The sequence below is a fragment of the Triticum aestivum genome, chromosome 2D, assembly GCF_018294505.1.
Source record: "Triticum aestivum cultivar Chinese Spring chromosome 2D, IWGSC CS RefSeq v2.1, whole genome shotgun sequence".
NCBI classification, from domain to species: Eukaryota; Viridiplantae; Streptophyta; class Magnoliopsida; order Poales; family Poaceae; genus Triticum; species Triticum aestivum.
In genome coordinates, this window is record NC_057799.1 from 2,422,405 (window position 1) to 2,446,640 (window position 24,236).

The 24,236-nt window shown below is 44.5% G+C and overlaps 2 protein-coding genes across 8 annotated transcripts; both read left to right on the plus strand.

Moving 5' to 3' along the window:
* The first annotated feature begins 3,875 nt into the window (after positions 1-3,875).
* Positions 3,876-16,919, plus strand: LOC123050930 (uncharacterized). Of its 6 annotated transcripts, none has more exons than XM_044473643.1 (9): positions 3,876-3,953; positions 8,007-10,457; positions 10,564-10,632; positions 10,726-12,034; positions 12,133-12,994; positions 13,461-15,100; positions 15,189-15,403; positions 15,489-16,439; positions 16,530-16,919. In XM_044473643.1, the coding sequence occupies exons 5-9, from the start codon at positions 12,768-12,770 to the stop codon at positions 16,884-16,886; spliced, it is 3,390 nt and encodes a 1,129-aa protein (XP_044329578.1). In that variant the 5' UTR covers positions 3,876-3,953; positions 8,007-10,457; positions 10,564-10,632; positions 10,726-12,034; positions 12,133-12,767; the 3' UTR covers positions 16,887-16,919. The 6 variants fall into 6 exon arrangements, with proteins under 6 accessions (XP_044329578.1, XP_044329577.1, XP_044329581.1 ...); XM_044473642.1 differs by lacking the exon at positions 3,876-3,953 and having other exon boundaries at positions 7,574-10,457; positions 10,726-10,821; positions 10,910-12,034; XM_044473646.1 differs by lacking the exon at positions 3,876-3,953 and having other exon boundaries at positions 7,574-10,457; positions 10,726-10,821; positions 10,917-12,034.
* A 3,209-nt stretch (positions 16,920-20,128) lies between these two features.
* On the plus strand, positions 20,129-23,555 carry LOC123048111 (uncharacterized). Of its 2 annotated transcripts, none has more exons than XM_044471279.1 (6): positions 20,129-20,294; positions 20,372-20,527; positions 21,829-21,935; positions 22,767-22,884; positions 22,968-23,042; positions 23,223-23,555. In XM_044471279.1, exons 1-6 carry the CDS (start codon positions 20,193-20,195, stop codon positions 23,388-23,390), a joined length of 726 nt encoding a protein of 241 aa, XP_044327214.1. In that variant the 5' UTR covers positions 20,129-20,192; the 3' UTR covers positions 23,391-23,555. The 2 variants fall into 2 exon arrangements, with proteins under 2 accessions (XP_044327214.1, XP_044327215.1); XM_044471280.1 differs by having other exon boundaries at positions 20,133-20,294; positions 20,378-20,527; positions 23,223-23,540.
* Positions 23,556-24,236: the final 681 nt, after the last annotated feature.

A 24,236-nucleotide genomic window follows, 5' to 3' on the forward strand; every position in this document is an offset into this window, starting at 1 on the left:
GCAAATAGTTTTGCCGCGAAACGGTGTGCTTTTAAAGAGAATGGTTCTTTCAAAAAGGTGAGTGGGAGAATAGTGCAACTCGACGAGATAAACAGTATCTACGTCATCAGATCAAAGGAAAGAGACCTTGGAAGTAATTCCAGAGTTTCCTACTGCGACTGATACGGAAGTCTCTACAATAAAATGTATGAACTTCGGTCGAACTTGCAGCTGAACCACGTAGGCAAGGCTCGTGCAAACCTCTCAGGTGCGCAAACGAGATATTGTTGTTAGACAACATTATACCTACGATACACAAGGAAGCGTTGATGGGCCCTGACTCCGGAATTGGCTAAATGCCAATACAACCCGAGTTAGTTTCCATATAAGTGATTCAAGATTAAAACCTTGATACACCTTTCGGAAGACTTAGAGTCTAACGAATATTTATGGAACTTAAAACTGATACGGATAAAATGTTTTATCCATAAAGCTCGACTTGTTGAAATAACAAGTTCAAGAGTTGACTACGATGAGGTTGTTTTCATCGTAGCGATGCTTAAAGTCGGTTCGGGTTGAACTAGCAATTAATACATATTTCAATCATGAGATATGAAACATGGATGATAAAAGGATTTCCATCTGATGGAAATGAAAGCTAGGACTTGTATATGATACAGTCCAAAGTAATTTGTCGATCCAGAGGATGCTAGTAGGTATGCAAACTTCAGAGTTCCAGCAATGGACAGAAGAGAGCAAAATGGAGTTGGAATCTTCGTGTTTTGATGAAATGGTCAAAGGGGTTTTGACTTCATCAATGGGTAACGAAGATGCTTGTAATTCAAGAAAGTAAGTGGGAGCGTAATAATATTTCTAAAAACCTTATGTGCTTGGCACATTGGTAATTGGAAATAAATTTCTTGACACAAATTAGGACTTCATTTGAAAATAGTTTTTCGATGAAGTGCTTAGGCTAAATAGCCTCAATATTAGGCATGATGATCTATGGAGATAGATTTACCTAATGGGGCTAAGCAATGAATACATATTGACAAGATGCTAAAACCTTTTAGCATTTAAAACGCCAAGGAGTGATTCTTGCCAAAGTCACATGGAAAGAGTTTTTGCAAGACTCGGTGTCCCAAAACACTGATGAGTAAAATACATGATGCAGATTCCACACACTTTTGTGTTTGGATTAATCATGTATTCCATGGTATGTAAAACAACCAGATATGTCCGATACTCCCAAGGTGTTGCGAGTATGGATACCAAAGTGATCAAATTACTGATCATGGGACAACAGTGAAAGATGTCACAGAGTACTAGAGTAAGTACTGATGACATGGTTTTCTCGCAAGCAGAGATCATGAAGAGTTCGTTGTAAAATGTTACATCGATACAGTCTTCATCTTTTCTCCATGCGATTTTCGATTTAAATTAAGGGTTTTGTGTAACACACAATGTGGTGGCACAGTTAGTTGGAATTTGTTCAAACTAGTTACTGTGGCGAATTCTATAACAAGGGCTAAGTATGTTGACGCTTTAGAAGCGACAAAGAAGATGTTGAATCATATAGTTCATTCATGAACTTAGTATAGTTCCAAGATGGCTTTTGACAATGGGACACTACTGCAGGTAGTTGCTCCATAACTCAGTCTGAGGAATCCAGGTTCGACCTGTGATTCACATACATACAAAGCCAAGTCCACACAAAATATGAATTTTGTGAAAACGTGAAAACGCGAGGACATGCAAAGATACACACGGAACTGAAGTCGTCAGATCCGTTGGACATCAGGCTATACCACAAGCGAAGCATATTTACACCGGTGTGCCACAGGTGTGAAGTGCATTAGCATAAGCTAGATTATTGTCTCTAGTGCAAGTGGGAGTCTGTAGGAGATATGCCCTAGAGGCAATAATAAATGATATTGATTATCTCCGAGTTCATAATTATGTTTATGTTCCATGCTATAACTGCTATGGTTCTCGAGTCTGCAATATCCACGAGGCTCGGAGGAAGACCCATATGCACGTGTGGAATAATAAACGGTAAAATGTATTCCTAGTCTGGCCTCTAAGACTAGCTCAAGTGTTGCATGATGGTTATGTTTTCCCAATCATGGGCATGTCTATGCCAAGCAACTTTGAGGGCACAATGTCAGGAAGGACATTTGTGTTGAATCGACCCGAATTGATGTTATGCTATGAGATACATTCGTCACAAGTTAATGGTTTATAACACAGAGATAGTTAATGTTTGCATAATTCCTTAGACCATGAGAGTATCGAGTTTCTTCATGCTTGCTTCATGAACTTTGGGGTTTGTTAAACGTCATCCGTAACTGGATGGCTATTACGGCGGCTTACGGGTTCATGGGAAAGTATGTTAAGTAACTTGATAGCTCGAGATTGGGATTTGCTCCTCCGACGATGGAGAGATATACTCGGGCCCACTCGGTGTTACGGTGTCCATCATCGTCTGGCCAGACACTTTGTGATTTGATCACGGGGATGCCGGAACACGAAACGAGAAAAGAGAACAAAACCGGTAACGAGGTAACTTGCATAGTGGACAAAGTGTTGGCCCACGGGGATGCAATAAATCTCACCTCAGGTGTTTGTGATATATCGTGAAGCAACAGGAATAGCTCACCTCAACTGGAGGTTCACTCGAATATTCATTCGTGTGGGTATAGGGGTCAATATGGGTGTCCACGGCTCCGATGTTGATCATTGATCGGAAGGGGTTCCAGGTCATGTCTATACTTCACCGAACCTATAGGGTCACACGCTTAAGGGTCATCTATCTGCTGAATACTAGACAGGGAGTCTGAGAGAAAATCACCGAAAAAGTTTCGGACACCGAAAAGTTTCGGACAGCGGAATCGTACCGCAGAGAGAGGTCACCGGATGAGTTTCGGTGAAACCGAAAAGTTGTTTCGGGGTATGCCATTAAGTCAAAATGGTTTCGGCACATGCCTGATAATTCTTGGAGGGTGCCAGAATCATTCTGGAAACTTTTTGGAATTTTCAGAAATAAAAACCGAAAATGTTTCGGAGCTGCCGGTACCGCTTTGGCTGTTTTTCGCAGATGAAATTCACTAATCTGAAATTGTTTCAGAACGAATCCAAAATCATTTTAGTGGGTACTGGAATTATTCTAAGACCCACAGAAATATTTTCGGATTTAGTGGACGCGAAAAATTGTCTTCATGAATAGTGAAAACGCATTCTTGTTTGCTTTTCGCAGATGAAAATCACTAAACCGAAATTGTTTCGGAACGCGTTGAAAATTATTTTAGTGGGTACTGGAAATGTTCTGAGCCCACATAAATATTTTCAGTTCGAACGGACGCTGAAAAATGTCGTCATGAATAGTGAAAGTGCTTTTTGCTTGGCTTCTTGGAGAAGCCACCTTGAGGGCCTTTTTGGTATTTCCCCCCTTGGCTTCTTGGAGAAGCCACCCTTGGGCTTGGCCTATAAATAGGGGTGGAGGGGGCTGCCTAAAGGATCATCCCTTCTCACATACAAGTGCCATGCATGATCTGGCTTCTCTCTCCCTCCCAGCGAAATAGTTTCGTAGAGCCGAAAGGCTGTCTGGGTTCCGGTGGAACTAGTTCTGGACGGCGAAGCCCTGCCGGATAGATGACACCGTATGTGTGCAACTCTGTAGAGAGATCGTAGTTTCGGTCTTAGTTCATGAGTGGCTCCCGAAGGGCTGTCCGTGTGACCGTCCGAGTTTCGAAGGTCCTCCCGAAGGGCTGTCCGAGTGACCGTTCGAGTTTCGAAGGTCCTCCCGAAGGGCTGTCCGCGACACCGTCCGGGGGGCTGTTCGACCGCCTCCCGGAGGGCTGTCTGAGAAGCAGATGAGGGTATACATCCTCGCGGTTGGGAGGTTGTAAATCCTAGCTGCGGGGATCTGCACCGCCGATCGTCATCGACTCTACTTCCCGCTGCGCTACGAGTCGGTAACGAAAAAGATCAAACCTTGTATGCAGTCTCCATAGTGGTCCTAGGCTGGTGCGTAGGTCGGAATTTTTTGTTTTCTGCTGCGTTCCCCTACACTAGGTTCATCATATCAATTAGGGTTCATCATATCAAGTAGGGTTCATCGCGCTAGTGAATGAATGCTCCATCAGTGAGCAGAGTAGAAATTAACTACTACTGTACTCGAGAGCATAGCAGAGCAGGGCATCCAACGTGTTTCTTCCCTGGTTCATGCATCTTTCTCAAGCAACACTGTTCATGCATTGAATTGCTACGTCAGACAGAATCCCGCAATAAGTTCGGTGAGAGTGTATGTATTGTGTCTTCAACAAACAAACCCACATCTCCAACATAACTACACAAATTCAACTTCACAACAGAAGCACACACCACAATTTTTTGGACAACCAATTCAAACCAAACCAATAGTTACCGGCCGCGTTGTGGTGTGGACTCCATCCATGTTAATCACAAAATAGTAACTCAAATGAGTTCGATTTATGTTTCTGATGAATAAAAATAAAATATGTTTTCGGCCAATAGGTAGTACATTCTTTCACGGATCCTTCATTATACTTTGTGACATTTTAATAAATTCATAGTTTATTCCAATTTCAATTATTTTTTCACCAATGTTAATAAATTCTCCATTTAAAAAATATACTTCATCACTAATAAAGTTTTCATTATTCAAGTGACATTTCATTCAATTTCAGAAATATTCAGTGATTAAAAAAACATTAATTTTTTTAGTCAGTTCCAGAAGCATTTCATACAAGTACCAATTTTCTACTGGTTCAAAAAATGTGCAAATATAATTCATATTTTTTCACACATTTTAATTACTTTTTATATTTAATCAGTTGTACATACATTTCACATGCATTTCATTTATTCACTTATTAAAATAATAAGTGAATAAAGTATTTCATTTCGTTTATTCAAGACACATTTCATTCTGATAACTGAATTAACATTTTTTATTAAAATAATATGAAGATTTATTTCAAAATGTTGAAACTATTTTGAATTTTCTAAAGTATTTGATTTTTATATATTGTGGAAAATAAATATATTTGAAACTATTTTGAGTCACCGTGTTTAGAGGTTGCCAAGTAGGTTGGTCGCACGGGGATACGATGGTAATGTTAATCTTGGTGGATCCTTGGTAATGCGAAGAGCATCATCGTGTAGGGTCGCATTAACGGTAAAAATAAGGACCCAGACCGAACCCCCCCCCCCCCAACCCCCTTTCATCCTTCCATAATTGTCACTAAGAGAAATATTGTACCGCGGGGTTGCCTTTTTTTCTATTTCAATTGATTCGTCGATTTAATGACTAAGGCTTCCTCTTCCTCCTCCACGGATTTCTTCTTCCTCATGGAACCGCCTTGCCCGATGCTGCCCGGACCGCCTGCTGTCGCAAGCTAAGTCATTTACATCGTGCTCCTGTCGCTCCCAGCCATCTTGTTATCCATCAGTACGATCTCCATTGCCAATGACCTCCCCGTACCCCTCCTCTCTCCTGAACCCGTCAACCTCCAACTCCCCTTCATCAACGACGTTGTTGCCGTGTCGTTCCTGGTTCAATCTCGCCGACGACCGCACACCCCGTTGTCGCTCACCACAACACTCCTTCTTGGCCTCATGGCTTCACGCAAAATCGACCGACGTAAATAGAATTTTCAGTCAATTGATGAATAGCAAATGCGATATAAATTACTATGCTTTGTGGTAAGGATGGAAAAAGAATATGCTTTATGGTAAGGATGGAAAAAGAATCATAAGCAAAGTCTTTGGTAGGTCAAGTGAAGCAAAATATTGATACTCTAGTACTAGACAAACAGTGTGCGTCGAGATCCATTTGAGCACTGCCAACTTCAACGCACGACCCCATCCGGTCTGTGCCTATCCGTTTGGGCCCAAATGGACAGATGCCACGGCCCAACGCGCTACCGCATCCGCATTTTTTGTCTGCTTGACGTCCGGCCCGCCCCATTCCTGGCGCAAACTTGCACCCGGTTTGTGTCCACACGGACGGCGAACGGACGCCCACACGCCCGCTCCGTGTCCGCCTTGAGCCCGCGTGGGAGCTGCCCACCTACCTCCGACGACGCACCCGCTCCGATGAGAGCCGAGGAGGAGGAGCTGGTGAGGCGGGTCATGAAAGACTCCCTCCACACCCACGACGAGGCCCAGTGGCAGGGCCTCGAACATATGGCAGCCCTCCCCGCGGTCGGCGACGTCGCGGTGAAGGAGGAGGCCATGGAGGACGTGCAACAACAGAAAGAGGAGGAGCCCGTGCTGTGGAACCCGGCGCTAGTCCGCCACGCCTCCCCCCACCACCCCCACCACCCCGGCGCGCGCGCATGCCTCCCGCCTGGCACGGGCCGCCATCCCACCTTTGGACGTCGCCACCCTACATCAACGTCACGGGCGACGAGGACGACGGCGGCAACGGCGGTGATGTGCTTCTAGTTTTATTTATGTCGTTTTAATTTTAAGTTTATTTAAGAATGTGCTGGACTAGACTTGGGCTGTTTATGTTAATATTTAAGATTTTTTAATTATTTTCCAATGTCTATTTGGGTTCATTTTGGGTGAAATTTGCTAGTTCACTTCATGGACAATTTGGGATGCGGCGGCCCAACCGGGCACACCGACAGCCGAATAACTGCATCTGAACGCGTGTGTCCGTTTTGCCGACCCAAACGGACGAAATTCAAAACAAACGAACGTCGGTTTAGGATCGTGCATCGGAGTTGGCCTTATTACACCAACTACTCACTCTGTCTCTGTTTTCTCACTGTCACTCCACTGCTCCCCTGGTCTGCTCTCCACTCCCCGGCAACTGCAAAGCATACATGGGGGTCTTGGCAGCACTTGTTTTGGCATTCAAATAATCCACGGAAAATAATTCACGGTACTTCATAGAATAATCCATACATCACTATTTCATGTGGCGCACATCAAGTGCACGACGACTTCATCAAATTAGTTTACAAACACAATGATGGTAGGCCTCGAAAATACAACTTTGAACGCTAGAAACTATTCCCACCAGATTACTGAAAATTGCCGTTCTAGTTTTTTTTTTTTTTGAATTAGAACCTTTTTACGCATTGCACGGCGTTCATAAAATATTAATTTTTTTAACACAGTACAGACACAAGCGTTCATACATACGCGCATACACTTACTCCTATGAACGCGCACACACCCTACCCCTGTGAGCACCTTCGAAAGACTGAGCCGGCATATCATATTGAGATTTATAAAGTCGCCGTAGGCGCCTCGTCGCCGACGGGAACGTCTCCTCCCACTGAAAGCACATCGTCAAAAATACTGAAACAAATTCAGAAATAATGCGTGCACCAGGACTTGAACCCTATTGGGCTGGGATATCACTGTCCCTCTAACCATCCAACCACAGGTAGGTTCGCCATAAAATATTATTCTGACCACTAGTTCTATCCAATATAAGGCACCACTATATAGACATATTCAAATCAGCACGTGAAGATATTTTTGAACATTCGGTGTTACATTGGTATTACAAACATTCGATTTTTCTTTTAAATAAGTACTCCCTCCGTCCCAAAATAAGTGTCTCAACTTTATAGTAACTTTAGTACAAAGTTGTATTAAGCTTGAGACACTTATTTTGAGACGGAGGGAGTATGTTCAATATAGTGAAAAGAACAACAAAAAGGGTCATCTTTTAAGACTCGGTACTCGAACAGTTTGCATTGTTATTTTAAGGTTAACAATATGATGATATCCCACGATTTTTTATGTTAGGCAGTACGGTCACCTGCAACACCACATGATCAGGTGTAAGTGGAAAATTCTTAATTAATCTAAGTACAGTTATTTTTGGATGAAAATAATTTACCATGTGTTAAAATTAGTTGTTGTTTTTTGCGGGAAGAAATTAGTTGTTTTTAGCAGAGTATGTTTTAAATTGGTTTTCTTTGAGCGAAATACGTTTAAATTAGTAACACGGGTTGTGTGCAAATTGAAAAAAAAAACAGATGGGCCAAGGCGGTGAGGCGCATGTACCACCCGGCGGCCGTGCAACAATTCATCATCGACCAAGCCACCATGCGCTCTGTTCCCGGCGACGCGAGTTGGAGTTGGACGGGTAGACGATGTCCGCGCCGGCGAGGGGACGAATGGAGGGCAAGGACGAAGACGCATGCGTCGTCTTCCAGGCCGGCCGGCCTCTCGTCAGCCGCACTGGAACTGGAACTGGAAGCAAGCCGCCGGGTCTCTTCAGGTCAGCTCAGCTCTCATCCAGCTGCGCATCATGTGCTTGTGCTTGTGCTTATGCCACTGCGACCGAGTAGGAGTAGCTGTCACGCACGAGCTTGCTTCAGTTCATTCATTGAAATGATCCACCAATTGAAATGATCGCCGCGCTGGTTTGGAGTACGTACCTCAGTTCATTCATTGCTCACCAATAAACGCACAAGAGTGCGCAGTCAGTCATAAAAATTGCTGGGCGAGAGAGAGTGTAGAAATTATCACGCCCAACTACTCGAGGGCAGAGCAGGCATCCAATGCGTTTCTTCCCTCCATCCCCATCCCTGGTTCATGCATCTTTCATCCAACCTACTCCTACAATTCAATTGTACTGTACGTCAGTATCCGGCAATAACTTGTTTGCTTGCTTGCCTCTCACAAAGTCTCTATTTTTTTCGATTTTACTGTTCATACAGGTGCATTTGAGCTCGGGAGCAGAATAGTACTTTCGCTCACAAAGTCTCTATTGTGTTCTGCCCAAGCTTTCCAAACCCCCTTCTCCAACATCAACATAGCTACACAAATTCAAATTTCAAAACAGACAGCCACACCACAATATTTTGGCCACGTCCAATTCAAACCAAACCTAATAGTCGCCGGGGGGTTGTGGACTCATCCATGCTAATCACAAAACAGTATTATTTGAAATGAGGTTGCTTTATGTTGTTATTGTCAAGAAAAGAAATTAAAACAAAATATGTCTTCGTCCAATGGGTATATTCTTACACAAATCCTTCAATATTTTTGTGTCATTTAAAAAAATCCATACTGTTTATATTATTCAAATTTCAATTGTTTTCTTGCCAATTACATTATTTTCCCCAAAATATAAAATCATAGTTATAAATATTTAAAAATTTAATTATTCAAGTGACATTTCAATCGATTTCAGAAATATTCATGGACATTTCTAACAAACTTCAATTGTTTTTTAATCAATCGGTTTCAGAAGCATTTCATACAACCATCAAATTTTTATTCGTTCAAAACAATGTACAAATATAATTCGTATATTCCACACATTTCTATTGTTTTTATATTTAGTCAGTTCTAGAAACATTTCACACAAATTTCTTTTTATTCAAGACACATGTCAATCTGATAACTGAAGTTATATTTTTATGAAAAAATGTGAAGTTTTTTTTTCAAAATTTGAAACTATCTTAAATTTTGTATATTATGAGAAATAAACATATTTGAAACTATTGTGAGTCACCGTGTTTAATTAAGAGGTTGCCTGGTAGGCTAGTCGCACAGGTGCGCGACGGCCATGTTAACCTTGGTGGGTAATGCAAGGCACACCATCTTGCGGGGCTGCATTCACTCTTGACCCACGGCAAAATTCCCCCTCTCCTTCTCATCTTTTGATGAAATGGGACCAAGACAAATATTACCATAGGGCTGCCTTAGTTTTTTCTGTTTCCGTTGATTTGTCAATTCAACAACTAAGGCTTCATCTTTCTCCTCCTTCATTTTCTTCTTCCTCCTTGAACCGGCTTGCCCAACGCGCCCGAACCGCCCGCTACCACAAGGCTAGTCACTTGCTCCATGCCGCCGCTGCTCCCAACCATCTTCATATCCATCGATACAATCTCCCCGCATCCCTCCTCTGTTATGAACCTGTCAATCTCCAACTGATCTCCATCGGCTCCATGCCGTTGCCCCGTCGTCCCTGGCTCCATGTCGTGCCTGGTTCGACCTCGCCAGCCGCCCCACGCCTCGTTTGTCGCTCATCGCAACACTCCGTCTCGGCCTCATGGCTTCACACAAAATCGACCGACACAAATGCAATATAAATTACTGCCATGCCAGGAGTAGTATATGGTAAGGATGAAAAAGAAAACATTAAGCAAAGACTTTGGCTGGTCAAGTCAAGCAAAATATTGATACTCCTACTACTACTAGTAGTACTAGACAACAGTGTGCCTCCAGAGCCATTCGAGCATCCACTTATTACACCAACAACTCACTCTCACTCCACTGCTCCCCGGGCGGCGCTCCCTTGCTCTGCTCTGCTCTCCACTCCCCGGCAACTGCAAGCCCTGTTGCTCCTCATCTCCGCCTCGCCGGCCGGCAGCGCAGCGCAGCCCCCGCCGCCTCCCCCCACTCTCCCGTCAGCACGATCCACGGCTCCCGGATCTGAAGCAGCCGCACCGTGCTGCCGCCGCCCACAGCAACAGGTACCCAACACAACCCTCGCCGTCTCTTCTCTCTCTCTCTCTCTCTCTCTCTCTCTCTCTCTCTCTCTCTCTCTCTGACTCAACCCAACGCAACCCTCATTCGCAGGTGGCAGCTAGCTAGGCGTCAGCGGCACCGGTCACCGGCGGCAAAGTCAGGCAGCGTACATCACCGGCGGTACGCACTCATCTCCTCTAGGATTTACAGTAGTATTTACTTCTTTTTTCCTTCGATCCAACATTAAGACTTACTTGATTCGTGTTCCTGCAGAGATTCAACCCAAGACAATCCACAAGGGAAAGCTTTTGCAGCTACAGCAACCAAGATTTATCTACAATCACATTTGATTGGTTCCTTCCTGGATATGTAAGCTTTTCCATTTGAAGCTAACCTATACAAGCACTTCTATCCTCAAGGATTTAGTATTTACTGAGTCCTGCGCTGCCGTTCGAAGCAACCAGCAGCTGCATCGAGAGGTTGAGAGATGAGGGGGCTGAGTAGGAGGGACAGAGAAGAGCCTATTAACGGAGAGCGGATTTTCAGCGGACGAGCACCTTGGGAGTCCAAACAGTGTGAGCAATTACTGATAGGATGCCGTCCACTCGTCCCACATCCTTTCTCTTTCATACTACTTCGTTCAAATCTTCCTGATGTTTCTCAGTAAGTACTTCGTTCAAAGCTTAAAATGGAGTTAAGTTAGTGGATTTTGTTCACCCGCAAAAAAAAAAGTGTGCGGATTTTGTTGTTGTGGCAATGATGCTAATCTCAGTACTACATATTGGTTAATGAACATATTTAAATGTGGAGAGAGAGAGAGAGAGCATAACTATGAAAATATTTGTGGGCAATGGAGGTATATTTTCCTAAACATAAAATATTTGTGTTTCTAGAGTAATTACAATCTTAACAAACTATACTTAATTGAGTATCTGATGTACCAAAACCTGTGTTGGTACTCCGGCGGAAATGCATAGCCCACACGAGACATGAGTCAAGCAGCGAAAACGCATCGTGTGCATTAACTACGGTGGCCCAGATGTCGCTTTCCGTGGATGAAATACATCATAAATACAACAAACTCACCTACGTGTACCCTGCACTAATACATCGATATAGGCCATCCCAAAGCATCTTCTGCGGACGCGATACCGAGCTATTAGGTGCTCGTCCACCAAAACGACTATTTGTTATTAACGGGACAATGAGTCCTAGGAAAACAAGGGGGATGGCCACTTCGTCGATGCTCTTCCTGTCGTTCTGGGTTTTGGGCGTCGGCATCGCCGTGGCCGTGAGGGGCAACTCCACGGTTTGCATAGCCGCCCTTCGCTGGCCCACATTCTACGTCGGCATCGCCTTCGTGGTCGTCTCTCTCTTCGGTTGCTTCTGCTGCTGCGCCGCCACGCGTATCGGTTGCTGCCCCAAGAACTTCTTCCTCGTCGGCCTCTTCTTCGTCCTCAGCGTCGTGGTCGTCTTCAGCCACGTCGCCGTTAGTAGCAAGTACTGGGGCACAATCAGCGTGTGCCTCGGCCACAGGAACACCTGCGATGGCATGAGCCTCCTCACAAACTCTCCAGTCCAGGTAATACTAGCAATTACTTACTAAGCATTATTCTTCCTTCCTTAGAGTACGTACTTGCTATTGCATCTTGTGTTGTTGTGACTGGACTTACGTTGCAGTCTGGATGCTGCAAGCCACCATCATCGTGTGCATTCACATACGTGAATGGCACGACGTGGTCACCACCAACAGCTGCCGTGGACCAAGACTGCAGCAGGTGGAGCAACGATCAGCGAACGCTTTGCTTCCAGTGTGACTCGTGCAAGGCAAGCGTCGTGGGCCGAGTAAATTGCACAGAAGTACCACAATTGGAGCATTGGAAGCAGATTGGTACCAAGATTGGTAATTTTTACGTGTCAGTACGAAGATTGGGGCTAGCCGTTGCAAAAAAGATTAAAAGCTCGTTTTGTACGTATTGACACTTAAGCTGACCGATTGGGCCCGCCCGTCAGGCGCCACGCTGGCCAGTGCGCGCGTCGCCTGCGCTGGCTGCGCGCTGACTCGGACGAGGCCGGCCCGTTGGTGCGACCGAGCCAGACCCCGACCCCGCTCTGCCCTGTTCCTTTTCCTCGCACCCTCGCCGGCGGCTGCCTCCCCGCCCGCCCCGCCGCCGCCGCACCACGCCGCCGTAGCCATGGATCGAACTGCTTAGGCGCTGTCACCTCCCTCCTCTCCCCCGCGGCTGCTGTGCCCTCCTCTCCCCCGCGGCCGTTGTGCCCTCCTCTCCCCCGCGGCTGCTGTGCCCTAGGCGACGATGGCCTCGGCGACTCCGGCAGGCGGCGATGGCCTGGGCGATGCGAGCGGCGGCGACCTCCCCCGCTTCGATGGCAGTGGCGGGTACTCCAGCTCGGAGTACAGTAGCGCGGAGGAAGATTTTGCAGAGCCGGCGTTGTCGATGGAGCAGAGGCTGCGGATGGCGCGAATTTGGGTGGACAACCCTAGCACTGCCCATCACTGGACTCATGGCTTCGGTGGTGTTCTGTAAGTGCTCCACTGTTCCATTCTTGCTCTATTCTTGCTCACTGAAATTGGGGATTAGGGTTAGAGTTTACTGCCTGCATGTTTAGCACTCTAATTGCTAGGCCTAACTAGAGCAGAGTAGTATAATGGATTACATGAGTCCTAAGTAGAGCAGAGTAGCATTATGTGTTACCTAACTGGAGCAGAGCAGAGCAGCATCAGTGGATTACATTGTTATTTCTTAGTCCAAATTGTCAGAGCAGCATTAGGTGTTACCTAGCTAGGGTAAATAAAAGCTTTGCTTATATGTTAACTTAAACAAAGCTCTGTTTATATGTTAACTTGTGTATATGTTAACTTAAACAAAACTCTGTTTATATGTTAACTTGTTTATATGTTAACTGAAACAAATCTTTGTTTATATGTTAGACAATATGTTAAGTAAAATTGTTTATTAACCAATTTTGTCTGTTATTTCATTTTGCAGTTTGTATGATGACATTTTGGATGTTAGGTTCTTTTTTGATGCTTCAGAAATGTTAGAGCTGAAGCTCTGCAGTTCAGATGTAACATACCTGAATATGATTGCAGTGATGGAAACCCAAGGATTTAGTGAATATGATCTGCTGTTTCACATTGAGAATCCAGATTTAGGGGAGAAAGGATTGGAGATGGTAGAGAGTAATGCTGAGTTGCAACTAGTAAAGAGGCAGGTTGAGGAGTGTAAGGTTTTAAATTTGCTAGTGAGGGCATGTCCACCTCCTTGCAGCAAGTTTGAGAGGCAAGAATTATCCACTGTTGTGTATGAAGAGCCTGTGTTATATGATCTCAGTGAGCCACCCATCTATGCTGTTGATGAAGAAGGAGTTGCCTTTGAAAGTCAGAGTAGCAGCTGCAGTTTAGTAGCTCATGGTACTGGTGTTTGCACACAAGAGAGCAAGAATGTAAAAGGAAAACTGAAAGCTGTTTTGGAAATAGAAGAAGAAGAGGGATATGATGGCAGTGGTGGTTCTGATTGTGAAGGTGAAGATGACAGTGATGTAAACCCTTTTTATATGGGTGATGCTGATGACATAGAGATGGATGAGGGAAAGAAACAGAGAGAGTATGATGAAGTAGAAGAGGAAGAAACAGATGATGAAGAATCTGAGGAGGAAGAAATGGTGCATTACTCTGGTGACACAGAGGTTGAGGAACCTTTTGAAATGGATGAAGATGACAAGGTTGTTTCACAGGATGAAGAAACTGTAATTGTACATGAAGAGAAGAAGAAGAAGAAACAGAAGCTTCCAGTTAGGAAAGGGCCTACAACAAGGACACATTCAAGTGTAGTTCAAGAGGAGGAACCTGATTTCCAACCTTCATCTGATGAAGAAGAGAAAGGATTGTTGAAGGAGGCTGATGATGATGGTTATGAGCCATTGTCATTTGTGCTGCCAAAGAAAAGGAAGAGCAGGGCAAAGCAGAGGCCTCCTAGAAAATGGTACAATGAGAAAATGGAGGCACCACATGAGCAATTATGTCTACAGATGTGTTTCAAGGATCAACATCAATTCAGAGAGGCTTTGTTGAACTTACACATCACTCAAGGCAGAAACTTCAAATATCATAGGAACTCAGATCAAAGAATAATTGTAGAATGCAACCAAAAACATTGCAACTTCTTTATGGTGGCAGCAGTTATAAAAGGTGAAACTACTTTTGTAATTAAGAAGATGAGAATTAAGCACACTTGCCCTATTAGTACAGAGACAACAAGGGTAAGTGCCAAGTGGCTTGCACAGAAGTATGAGTCACTGTTCAGATCTGATCTAACAACTGGCATTCAGACTTTGATTGATGCCTGCATGGAGAAGTATGGTGTGGATGTGCCCAAGTCAATGGCATATAGGGCAAAGAACCTAGCTATTGATGATGTGCTAGGAGACCACAAGAAGCAATACCCTAGGTTGAAAGACTATGCTCAGACAGTGATGGATACAAACCCTGGGCGTAGAGTAGTAGTCACTACTGTAACTCCAACACCCACTGAAAAAATCCCCCATCCAGGTCCAAGATTCCATGCTATGTTCTATTGCATCAATGGAGCAAGGGAGGGGTTTCTCAAGGGGTGCAGACCATTCATTGGTTAGTTTGTTCACCTTGTGCATTAGTTACATATTGTTTCATCTTGAAATGCATTTGAATGTTTTTAATACTGAATTTGCTTGCTCAGGTGTTGATGGGTGCTTCATTAAGTTAACTACTGGTGCTCAACTACTTGATGCCACTGGTAGAGATGGCAACAACAATATATACCCACTAGCATTTGGTATTGTTGGGCAAGAGGACACACCTAACTGGTGTTGGTTTCTACACCAACTTAAAATCTGCCTAGGAGGAGAAGTGGGAAGGTTTGGTCCATATACAATAATGTCAGATAGACAAAAGGTATGTGCTTGCATCTTATGTCATTGTTCCTATATGGTTGTTTTGTGCTAGATAGTAGCTTAGCTAGTTTAATTGTGTGTCCCAGGGCCTACTAAATGCAGTGAATGATGTCTTTCCTAAGTGCAACCAAAGGTTCTGCCTTAGGCATATCTATGCAAACTTCCAAAATGCTGGGTTTAGGGGGGAAGATCTGAAAAAGTGTATGGATAATGCTGCCTATGCATATAGTGAACACAAATTTAACATTGCAATGAATGACCTTAGAGATGAGTGTGAGCAAGCTTGGGAGTGGCTTTGTCAAATACCCAAGAAAACATGGGCAAGGCATGCATTTGACACAAACTGCAAGACTGACCTTGTAGTTAACAATTTATCTGAGGTGTTCAACAAGTATGTCCTAGATGTTAGGAAGAAACCAATTAGGACAATGTGTGATGGAATAAAGGATAAGCAGATGGTGAGGTGGCATAGGAATAGGGAGAGTGGAAAGAAAGCTAGATGGGACATAACACCCCATTATAGTGAGAAGCTAGAGGTTGAGAAGGAGAGGGCCAAATATTGCAAACCAATTCATGCTGGTGTGGACTTGTGGCAAGTTACAAGTGGGCAGCAAACCCATGCTGTTAACTTGCAAATGCACACATGTGGGTGCAGAAAATGGGACCTAAGTGGCATCCCATGTAACCATGCCATCTCAGCAATAAACAAGGCCAAAAGAAAACCAGAGGATTATGTCAGCAAGTTCTTCAAGAAAGAAATTTATCTGGCAGCTTATGAACCAATGATCTATCCAGTTCCTGGTGAGCATGACTGGACAAGGACCCCTGGTCCAGACATTGACCCACCTGCATTTAAAGTGAAGAGAGGAAGAAAGAAAGAGAAGAGGATCAAGGGGAAATTTGAAGTTCCAAAGCCTAAGGAGACATCAAGAATGGGGACTATAACATGTGGCAATTGTGGACTGCAAGGACATAGGTACACAAGCTGCAACAAGCAGTTGAAGCCTGAGCTGGCTTTGAGGAAGAACAAACATGTGGTAATCCTCTAATAAGTAGTAACAGGTTTTCCTTCTTGTACATTCTATTTTTTTAAGTACTAACTCATTTTCCTTCTTTGTTTATGCAAGCCTCTTGCATGGAATTCCAATGCTGGTGCTGCTGCTACTACACAAGCATCAAGAACTTCTCATCCAACTCCTACAACAACACCAACAGCTGGAACAGGAGCTGGGAGAGGAGCTGGGAGAGGGGCTGCAGCTGCAGCTGCTGGGAGTGGTGCTGCTAGAGGTGCTGGTAGAGGTGCTGGTAGAGGTGCTGCACCAGGTGCTGGGAGAGGTGCTGGGAGAGGGAGAGGTACATTCTCTGCCCCAAGGCAATCTGGTCCCTCCACATCTACTGCTCCCTCTACATCTACTGCTACTCCACCTTCTGGTGGTAGAAACAGAGGATGGAGAGCCTACTTCTATGCAAGTGGTAACCACTAAATGGCACATGTGCCATGTAATGTTCAAAACTAGATACTTCATGTGTGTCTTGCATCCTATGGTACAATGTGATCTTGCTGGTGCTCTCAGTGTACTTTGTTGGTGCTCTTATTGTACTTTGCTGGTGTACTTTAAGAATCAATGCCATATATGGCTTTTGTTCATGTGGATGGATGGATTTATTTATTAGTTAATGCCATTTCTGGAGCTGGCTTTTGTTCATGTGGATGGATGTGATCTTGCTATTTATTAGTTAATCAATGCCTGGAATGGACTATGTTCATGTGGATGGTTCTTTTTATATCTTTTTATGATTGATATGTTCATGACAATGGTGCATACTATTGGATAGAGTAACTCTGTTGCTGGATATATTGCCGGATATATTGTTGTATACATTGTTGGATATGTTGTTAAGGTCTAGGCTAAAAAAGAAGCACCTAAAGGCATCAACTAGGGTCTAGGGTGGCTCGGGGTCGACGGAACCACCTAAAGGCATCAACTAGGGTTTTGGTGGCTCGGAGTCGACGGAACCACCTAAAGGCATCAACTAGGGTCTAGGGTGGCTCGGGGTCGACGGAACCACCTAAAGACATCAACTAGGGTTTTGGTGGCTCGGGGTTGACGGAACCACCTAAAGGCATCATTTAGGGTCTAGGGTGGCTCGGGGTCGACGGAACCACCTAAAGGCATCAACTAGGGTTTTGGTGGCTCGGGGTCGACGGAACCACCTAAAGGCATCAACTAGGGTCTAGGGTGGCTCGGGGTCGACGGAACCACCTAAAGGCATCAACTAGGGTTTTGGTGGCTCGGGGTCGACGGAACCACCTAAAGGCATCATTTAGGGTCTAGGGTGGCTCGGGGTCGACGGAACCACCTAAAGGCATCAACTAGGGTTTTGGTGGCTCGGGGTCGACGGAACCACCTAAAGGCATCATTTAGGGTCTAGGGTGGCTCGGGGTCGACGGAACCACCTAAACCTATCAATTAGGCTCTAGGGTGGCTCGGGGTCGACGAAACCACCTAAAGGCATCAACTAGGGTTTTGGTGGCTCGGGGTCGACGGAACCACCTAAAGGCATCATCTAGGGTTTTGGTGGCTCGGGGTCGACGGAACCACCTAAAGGCATCATTTAGGGTCTAGGGTGGCTCGGGGTCGACGGAACCACCTAAACCTATCAATTAGGCTCTAGGGTGGCTCGGGGTCGACGGAACCACCTAAAGGCATCAACTAGGGTTTTGGTGGCTCGGGGTCGACGGAACCACCTAAAGGCATCAACTAGGGTCTAGGGTGGCTCGGGGTCGACGGAACCACCTAAAGGCATCAACTAGGGTTTTGGTGGCTCGGGGTCGACGGAACCACCTAAAGGCATCATTTAGGGTCTAGGGTGGCTCGGGGTCGACGAAACCACCTAAAGGCATCAACTAGGGTTTTGGTGGCTAGGAGTCGACGAAACCACCTAAAGGCATCAACTAGGGTTTTGGTGGCTCGGGGTCGACGAAAACACCTAAACCTATCATCTAGGCTCTAGGGTGGCTCGGGGTCGACGGAACCACCTAAAGGCATCAACTAGGGTTTTGGTGGCTCGGGGTCGACGAAAACACCTAAACCTATCATCTAGGCTCTAGGGTGGCTCGGGGTCGACGGAACCACCTAAAGGCATCAACTAGGGTCTAGGGTGGCTCGGGGTCGACGGAACCACCTAAACCTATCATCTAGGCTCTAGGGTGGCTCGGGGTCAACGAAAACACCTAAACCTATCAATTAGGGTTTTGGTGGCTCGGGGTCGACGAAAACACCTAAAGGCATCAACTAGGCTCTAGGGTGGCTCGGGGACGACGGAAACACCTAAAGGCATCAACTAGGGTCTAGGGTGGCTCGGGGTCGACGGAACCACCTAAAGGCATCAACTAGGGTTTTGGTGGCTCGGGGTCGACGGAACCACCTAAAGCATTCAACTAGGGTCTAGGGTGGCTCGGGGTCGACGGAACCACCTAAAGCATCACTGTAACATAACATATGTAACTATTCCTTTTGCAAATGCATTTAAACCATCAATATAACATAAGCATTACTTTTGCAAATGCATTTAAGCATTTAAGCATCACTATAACATAAGTAACACTGGAGTTCAACACATTATAGAATACACATCCATTGTTCACATTACATAGTGGAGTTCAAATGCACAATCCATCCTTTTCTCACAAAAGGATGAATAGCATAACTACTAGGTACATAAACAACCAGAGTTCACAATTAGTACTAGAACCATACATTACACAACCATAATTCTAAGTTACTAGGTCATTGCACAACCATCATTCCCAAAAGGTCTGCAATGCCCACTAATCTCAAGTCATCTTGTTCAGTTCTGCAAGATGGCCTGGATCCCCTTGATCTTCTCCTTCAGCTTCTCCTCTGCCTTGATGAGCTCAGTAATCTTAAACTCTTGCATCTGCTTCTCTTCATTATGGTTTTCCTTGAGCTTCAGCAGATCAGCAACCTGGAGCTTCAACTCTAGCTTCTCTTGGGTGAGCTTCTTCTCAAACTTTGTGAACTCTGCATTCTTCAACTCCAAATTCATCCTAGCCTCACTCAACAATTCCTTCTCTTTCATATTCTTCAACTTCAAGTTTTGGATGGCAGTTGCTTGAGCACTCACTACTAGAAAAAGGGCTATAGATGGGATTGACACTAATGGCGCACCAGACAAGCGGTGCGCCATTAGTATATACTAATGGCGCACCACCTTCTGATACGCCATTAGAGTTGAAACTACTAATGGCGCACCAGGCGCAGGGTGCGCCATTAGTATAAAAAAAAAATTTTAACTAGTGCGCCTGTCCAAACATACTAATGGCGCATCCAGACACAGTGCGCCATTACTAGTTGTAACTAGTAATGGCGCACCTGGCCCAGGGTGCGCCATTAGTATCAAATTTTTTTTTAACTAGTGCGCCTGTCCAAACATACTAATGGCGCATCCAGACACAGTGCGCCATTACTAGTTGTAACTAGTAATGGCGCACCTGTCCCAGGGTGCGCCATTAGTATAAAAAAAAATTTAACTAGTGCGCCTGTCCAAACATACTAATGGCGCATCCAGACACAGTGCGCCATTACTAGTTGTAACTAGTAATGGCGCACCTGGCCCAGGGTGCGCCATTAGTATCAAATTTTTTTTAACTAGTGCGCCTGTCCAAACATACTAATGGCGCACCACCTGAAGGTGCGCCATTAGTAACTAGTGCGCCTTTCCTCTATCCTCTTCTCCCCTAAATAACCCCGCCGTACCACTCTGCCATGGCCGCCGCCACACTCCGCTCTGCCCTCCTCTCCTCCTGCGCCCTCCGCCGGCTCGCCTCCGCCTCCGCGCCGCGCGCCCCCCGCCTCGCCCAGCCCAAGGTCTCCGGGCGAACTGATATACTAGATCGTCGCGCTTCTCGCACTCGCGCTCACGGTTTCTGATCGGGGTTCTGCAGGTGCAGGGGTTCGCCCGGGCTCGCCGGTCCTACCCGGCCGCGTTCGCCGCCTCCGCCATGTCGACGTCGTCGGGGGCCAAGGAGGCGCCGGCCAACAACCCGGGCCTGCAGGCCAAGGTCGACCCCGCCACCAAGGGCTACTTCATGCAGCAGACAGTAAGCCGATCCTTCCCGTTTCCTGCTTCGTTTTAGCTGCCAATTGAGCGGGCATGCGTGGTATTGGATTCGAGTTTGCGCCTCCGTGGGTTTGATCTGTGGAGTGGAAGGGAGTTTTGTGGCTGGATTTGGCCGAAGCAATCTGTCGAACAGTTGGTGGTCCGTACGTGCTTGCTGTGGCAGGTTATAGAATTGGGAGAAAACAACACTTACCGAGGACTAAGTGATGGGTGTTGTTAGTTCCATGTGATAATTTCGAGCAGCGTTGTTGGTTTTGCAGCTGCAGTGTCAACTTAGCATCCCACTCTGTTTGGCCCAGTATTGCCGCTGTGCATATGTTTTATTACTGCACCACGTATGGTATGGAGTTGTTTCTGTGGAATGCTGGAAACTGTGTGTATGTGTAGGATATGCAATTCATCGTAGGCTTTCATGGTGTTACATTTTCGACAGGGCTGCTTTCAATGCTTTGCAATAGGCTCAGGAAATTCTTAGTGTTAATGCACCAGGCCATGAAACTTCATTTGTTCTGCAATTGGTCGAACAGTCGGTGGACCAGCTTGTTACTAGCAGTATTTCAGGTTGTCCCAGTCGGTTGCTGTTGCCATAATGAATTATTTTCTCTCTTCTTCTTTTTTTGTCCCAGCTTGTACACTAAATCCACTTTACTAAAGATTTTTTTGGCCAATTCTTTAGGCTTCCTTGGTAGTGTAGATTCAAGAAAATTTTATAAAATTTATTCATTCTTTCTTCACTTTTTTTTTATTTGTATGTTCTCTACTGTTGAGTTAATTTAGTTGCAACCATAACAAGTATGCTCTGTATTCAGTTCAGCTAACAGTTTTTGTAGTTATTGTTAAAATAAACTGCTTTTTTAAGTAAGGGAAAATGTTCCCATTGTTTTATTTCATTAACCATATATATATAGAAAATTTATTCTGATTTGTTGTCCTTAATTGCCGAAGGAGCCTTTTTTGGGTACATGCTATGCAATTTTCATATGTATAACTGTAATGAACATACAGTACTGGAAAATTTTATCTGTGAGTTGCATGACGACAATGTTAGATCCCTTACCATTTTTAACTTTGTATGCATGAACAGATGAACACTCAATACAGTAATTTTCATATTTGGGAGGTGTAATTTTTAAAACTAGTGACAATGGGAAATCCTTATCGGTGTTCTTTTATGTCTTATCTAGTTAACATAACATAGTGTTAGTTGGAGAACCCATGATGGGAACAATTACGTTCCCTTGAATTACTGGGCTAAATATGCTCCTTTTTTGCAATTGCCAGCTTGAAAAGCTCATAAATGCTAATTCAACTGAGGTTGATTGGGAACGTTCCTTCTATTTGAATTTAGTCGCTCACACGTCATATACTGTCACAGTGGCATTGTGCAGGTATGTTTCTGTGGCACTTCTGCTAAGATCTTACAAGCTTTGTATGCTCTGAACAATTAGCTATAACTATGCATAAGAACAACTGCAAACCTTTTTGGGTGATCTATTGAGGTGTTATGGCTGGTGTGCGAGACACTGGAGTTGAGACATATATTCAGGAGGCGCCACCGTATAGAAGAGGTGTAATAACGGTGGTGCAGAGTGTGTGTGTGTGTGTTCAGCATCGATGTGGCCTTGTGTTGAGCTGTAGGCTATATAAGCCAGTCTGTACCTAGAGAATGGTTAAGCTGAACAAATTGAGAGAAATCTACCAATTAGCCTCCTACTCTCAGTTATTCCTCTTCTTCTCCAAGCCTTCGTGTTTACTATCTTCATCGCGTCTTGGCAGATCGCCAATGGCAACGGGGTGCTAAATGAAGTAAATCCTTATATTAATACAACACTTTTGGTCTGTTAGCTATAGTCAGTTAAAGAACTCCCCAGATTTTTGGTTCATAGTTTCTCACCCTTTATCAAAATCTGAGACGGTTGGCAAATAATGATTGTCATGTCATCTAATTCTGTATTGAAACAGCATTCTCTGTTTCAACTAAATGTTGCGAAACGGGTCTGGGTTGTTGGTACAATCACACTTTTTTCATTAGCTGGCTGAACAATTTGTGACCACAAATTTATCTTTCAGCTTGAGTTTGCCCTGGAATGTTAAGGGACTCACAAATCTTAGAGTGCCAGTAGTATCAATTGTCATGCACAACAAAACCTTTTTTTTCATAACTCCCCTCAGTAATATTTAATGGTTGGTTATGTGCTTCTTCTAATCTACTTCCACAGTATCAGCAATCTTCGCAATCGTGCAGACAAAAGCAAGCGGTTGCCTCCAATTTACAAGGTTTCAAAAACTGTATATGCATCCCCTAGCCGTGTAAATTTCCGCCTTGATCAAAGAAAGGTAACTTTTTTTCTGGCATCATCTTTTCAGAGAGACTGCCTTTCAATATAAATAATCTGTCGTAACTCACATCCCTTTAATAGGCTGTAGAGACAGTACCTGCATATCCGAACATTTATTTCTCAGTTGATGACTTCGATGATCCTTTTGATGCTGTGGTGAGTTCTGATTTACTTCTCCCAAAAATTACATAACATTGTGTTCTGGCAATACTTTGCAAATATTATAGATGCCTGCGGTTTAATCACTGATGTTCCGTGGTTTTCCTTCAGATGGCTTTGACCATATACTTTCTAAGTTAACCATAAAGAGTAAAGTGATCTTGTAAATTTGAGCAGGTTTTGTCAGACCCAAAACACTGCTATTGTGTGATTCTCAATGCGCATGATGGGGCAGCATTTCCTGAAGAAAGCGAATCAAGCAATGTCGGTTCAAATATACAATCTGGGATCAACTCTGGGAGCAGTGGAGAGAACCCACCAAAGGTTCACTCTCTTCCTAAATGAAGGTTTCATCGTGATGACCGCAGCTCTCTTCTATGTGATGGTAGTTTAGATGATCGATATCGACTTGTAATGTGAAGACAAACTCGCGGTCTCGAGACTTGTAATATAATGTTCTATCTTTGTTCGGTCTTTTCAATTCGGAGACTAATATGATGAATTGTATTCGGAGACTAAAATGATGAATTGTATTCAGAGACTAATCTTCTATTGTATTCGATGAATCTGTTGTTGATGTGTGCTGTCTATATTTTGTCCAATTATACATTTTGTAACCTGTGCAAAAAACAGAAAATTAAAAAATTAAAAAAACCTAATATTCATACTAATGGCGCATCACATCATAGTGCGCCATTAGTATGCCAGAGGATACTAATGGCGCATCACTAAACAGTGCGCCATTAGTATGCCGAAGTTACTAATGGCGCATCCAGTTGTTGTGCGCCATTAGTATGCCAAGGCACCTGGGTATAGATGGCCCCCTGGGAGGCATACTAATGTCGCACTGTTGTATATACTAATGGCACATCTGGGGTGCGCCATTAGTATACCAGATACTAATGGCGCACCAGTGGTGCGCCATTAGTAAAATATACTAATGGTGTGCTACTAATGGCGCACCACTAATGCGCCATTAATAGCCAAATTAGGTGCGCCATTAGTAGGCCTTTTCCTAGTAGTGACTTGTCAGGTTGCACAGGAGTTCATACTTTTGTTGAAGCTTCTGTGCAGCTGCATCTTTCTTTGCCATTTCTGCATTCATACCAGCCACCAATTCAGCTCTGCATTGGTGCTGATATGTGACAGCAGACTGCAGATAACTGAAATCCACAACCCTATCCTGCTGAA

Excerpts from the sequence above, each read along its gene's own strand:
- LOC123048111 (XM_044471279.1), top strand. The coding sequence starts at position 20,193 with ATGGCCGCCGCCACACTCCGCTCTGCCCTCCTCTCCTCCTGCGCCCTC. Across the intron at positions 20,528-21,828 it reads GCTACTTCATGCAGCAGACA|CTTGAAAAGCTCATAAATGC; the intron begins GTAAGCCGATCC and ends TGCAATTGCCAG. Across the intron at positions 23,043-23,222 it reads ATGATCCTTTTGATGCTGTG|GTTTTGTCAGACCCAAAACA; the intron begins GTGAGTTCTGAT and ends AAATTTGAGCAG.
- LOC123050930 (XM_044473643.1), top strand. The coding sequence starts at position 12,768 with ATGGCCTCGGCGACTCCGGCAGGCGGCGATGGCCTGGGCGATGCGAGC. Across the intron at positions 15,404-15,488 it reads TAATGTCAGATAGACAAAAG|GGCCTACTAAATGCAGTGAA; the intron begins GTATGTGCTTGC and ends TGTGTGTCCCAG. Across the intron at positions 16,440-16,529 it reads TGAGGAAGAACAAACATGTG|CCTCTTGCATGGAATTCCAA; the intron begins GTAATCCTCTAA and ends TGTTTATGCAAG.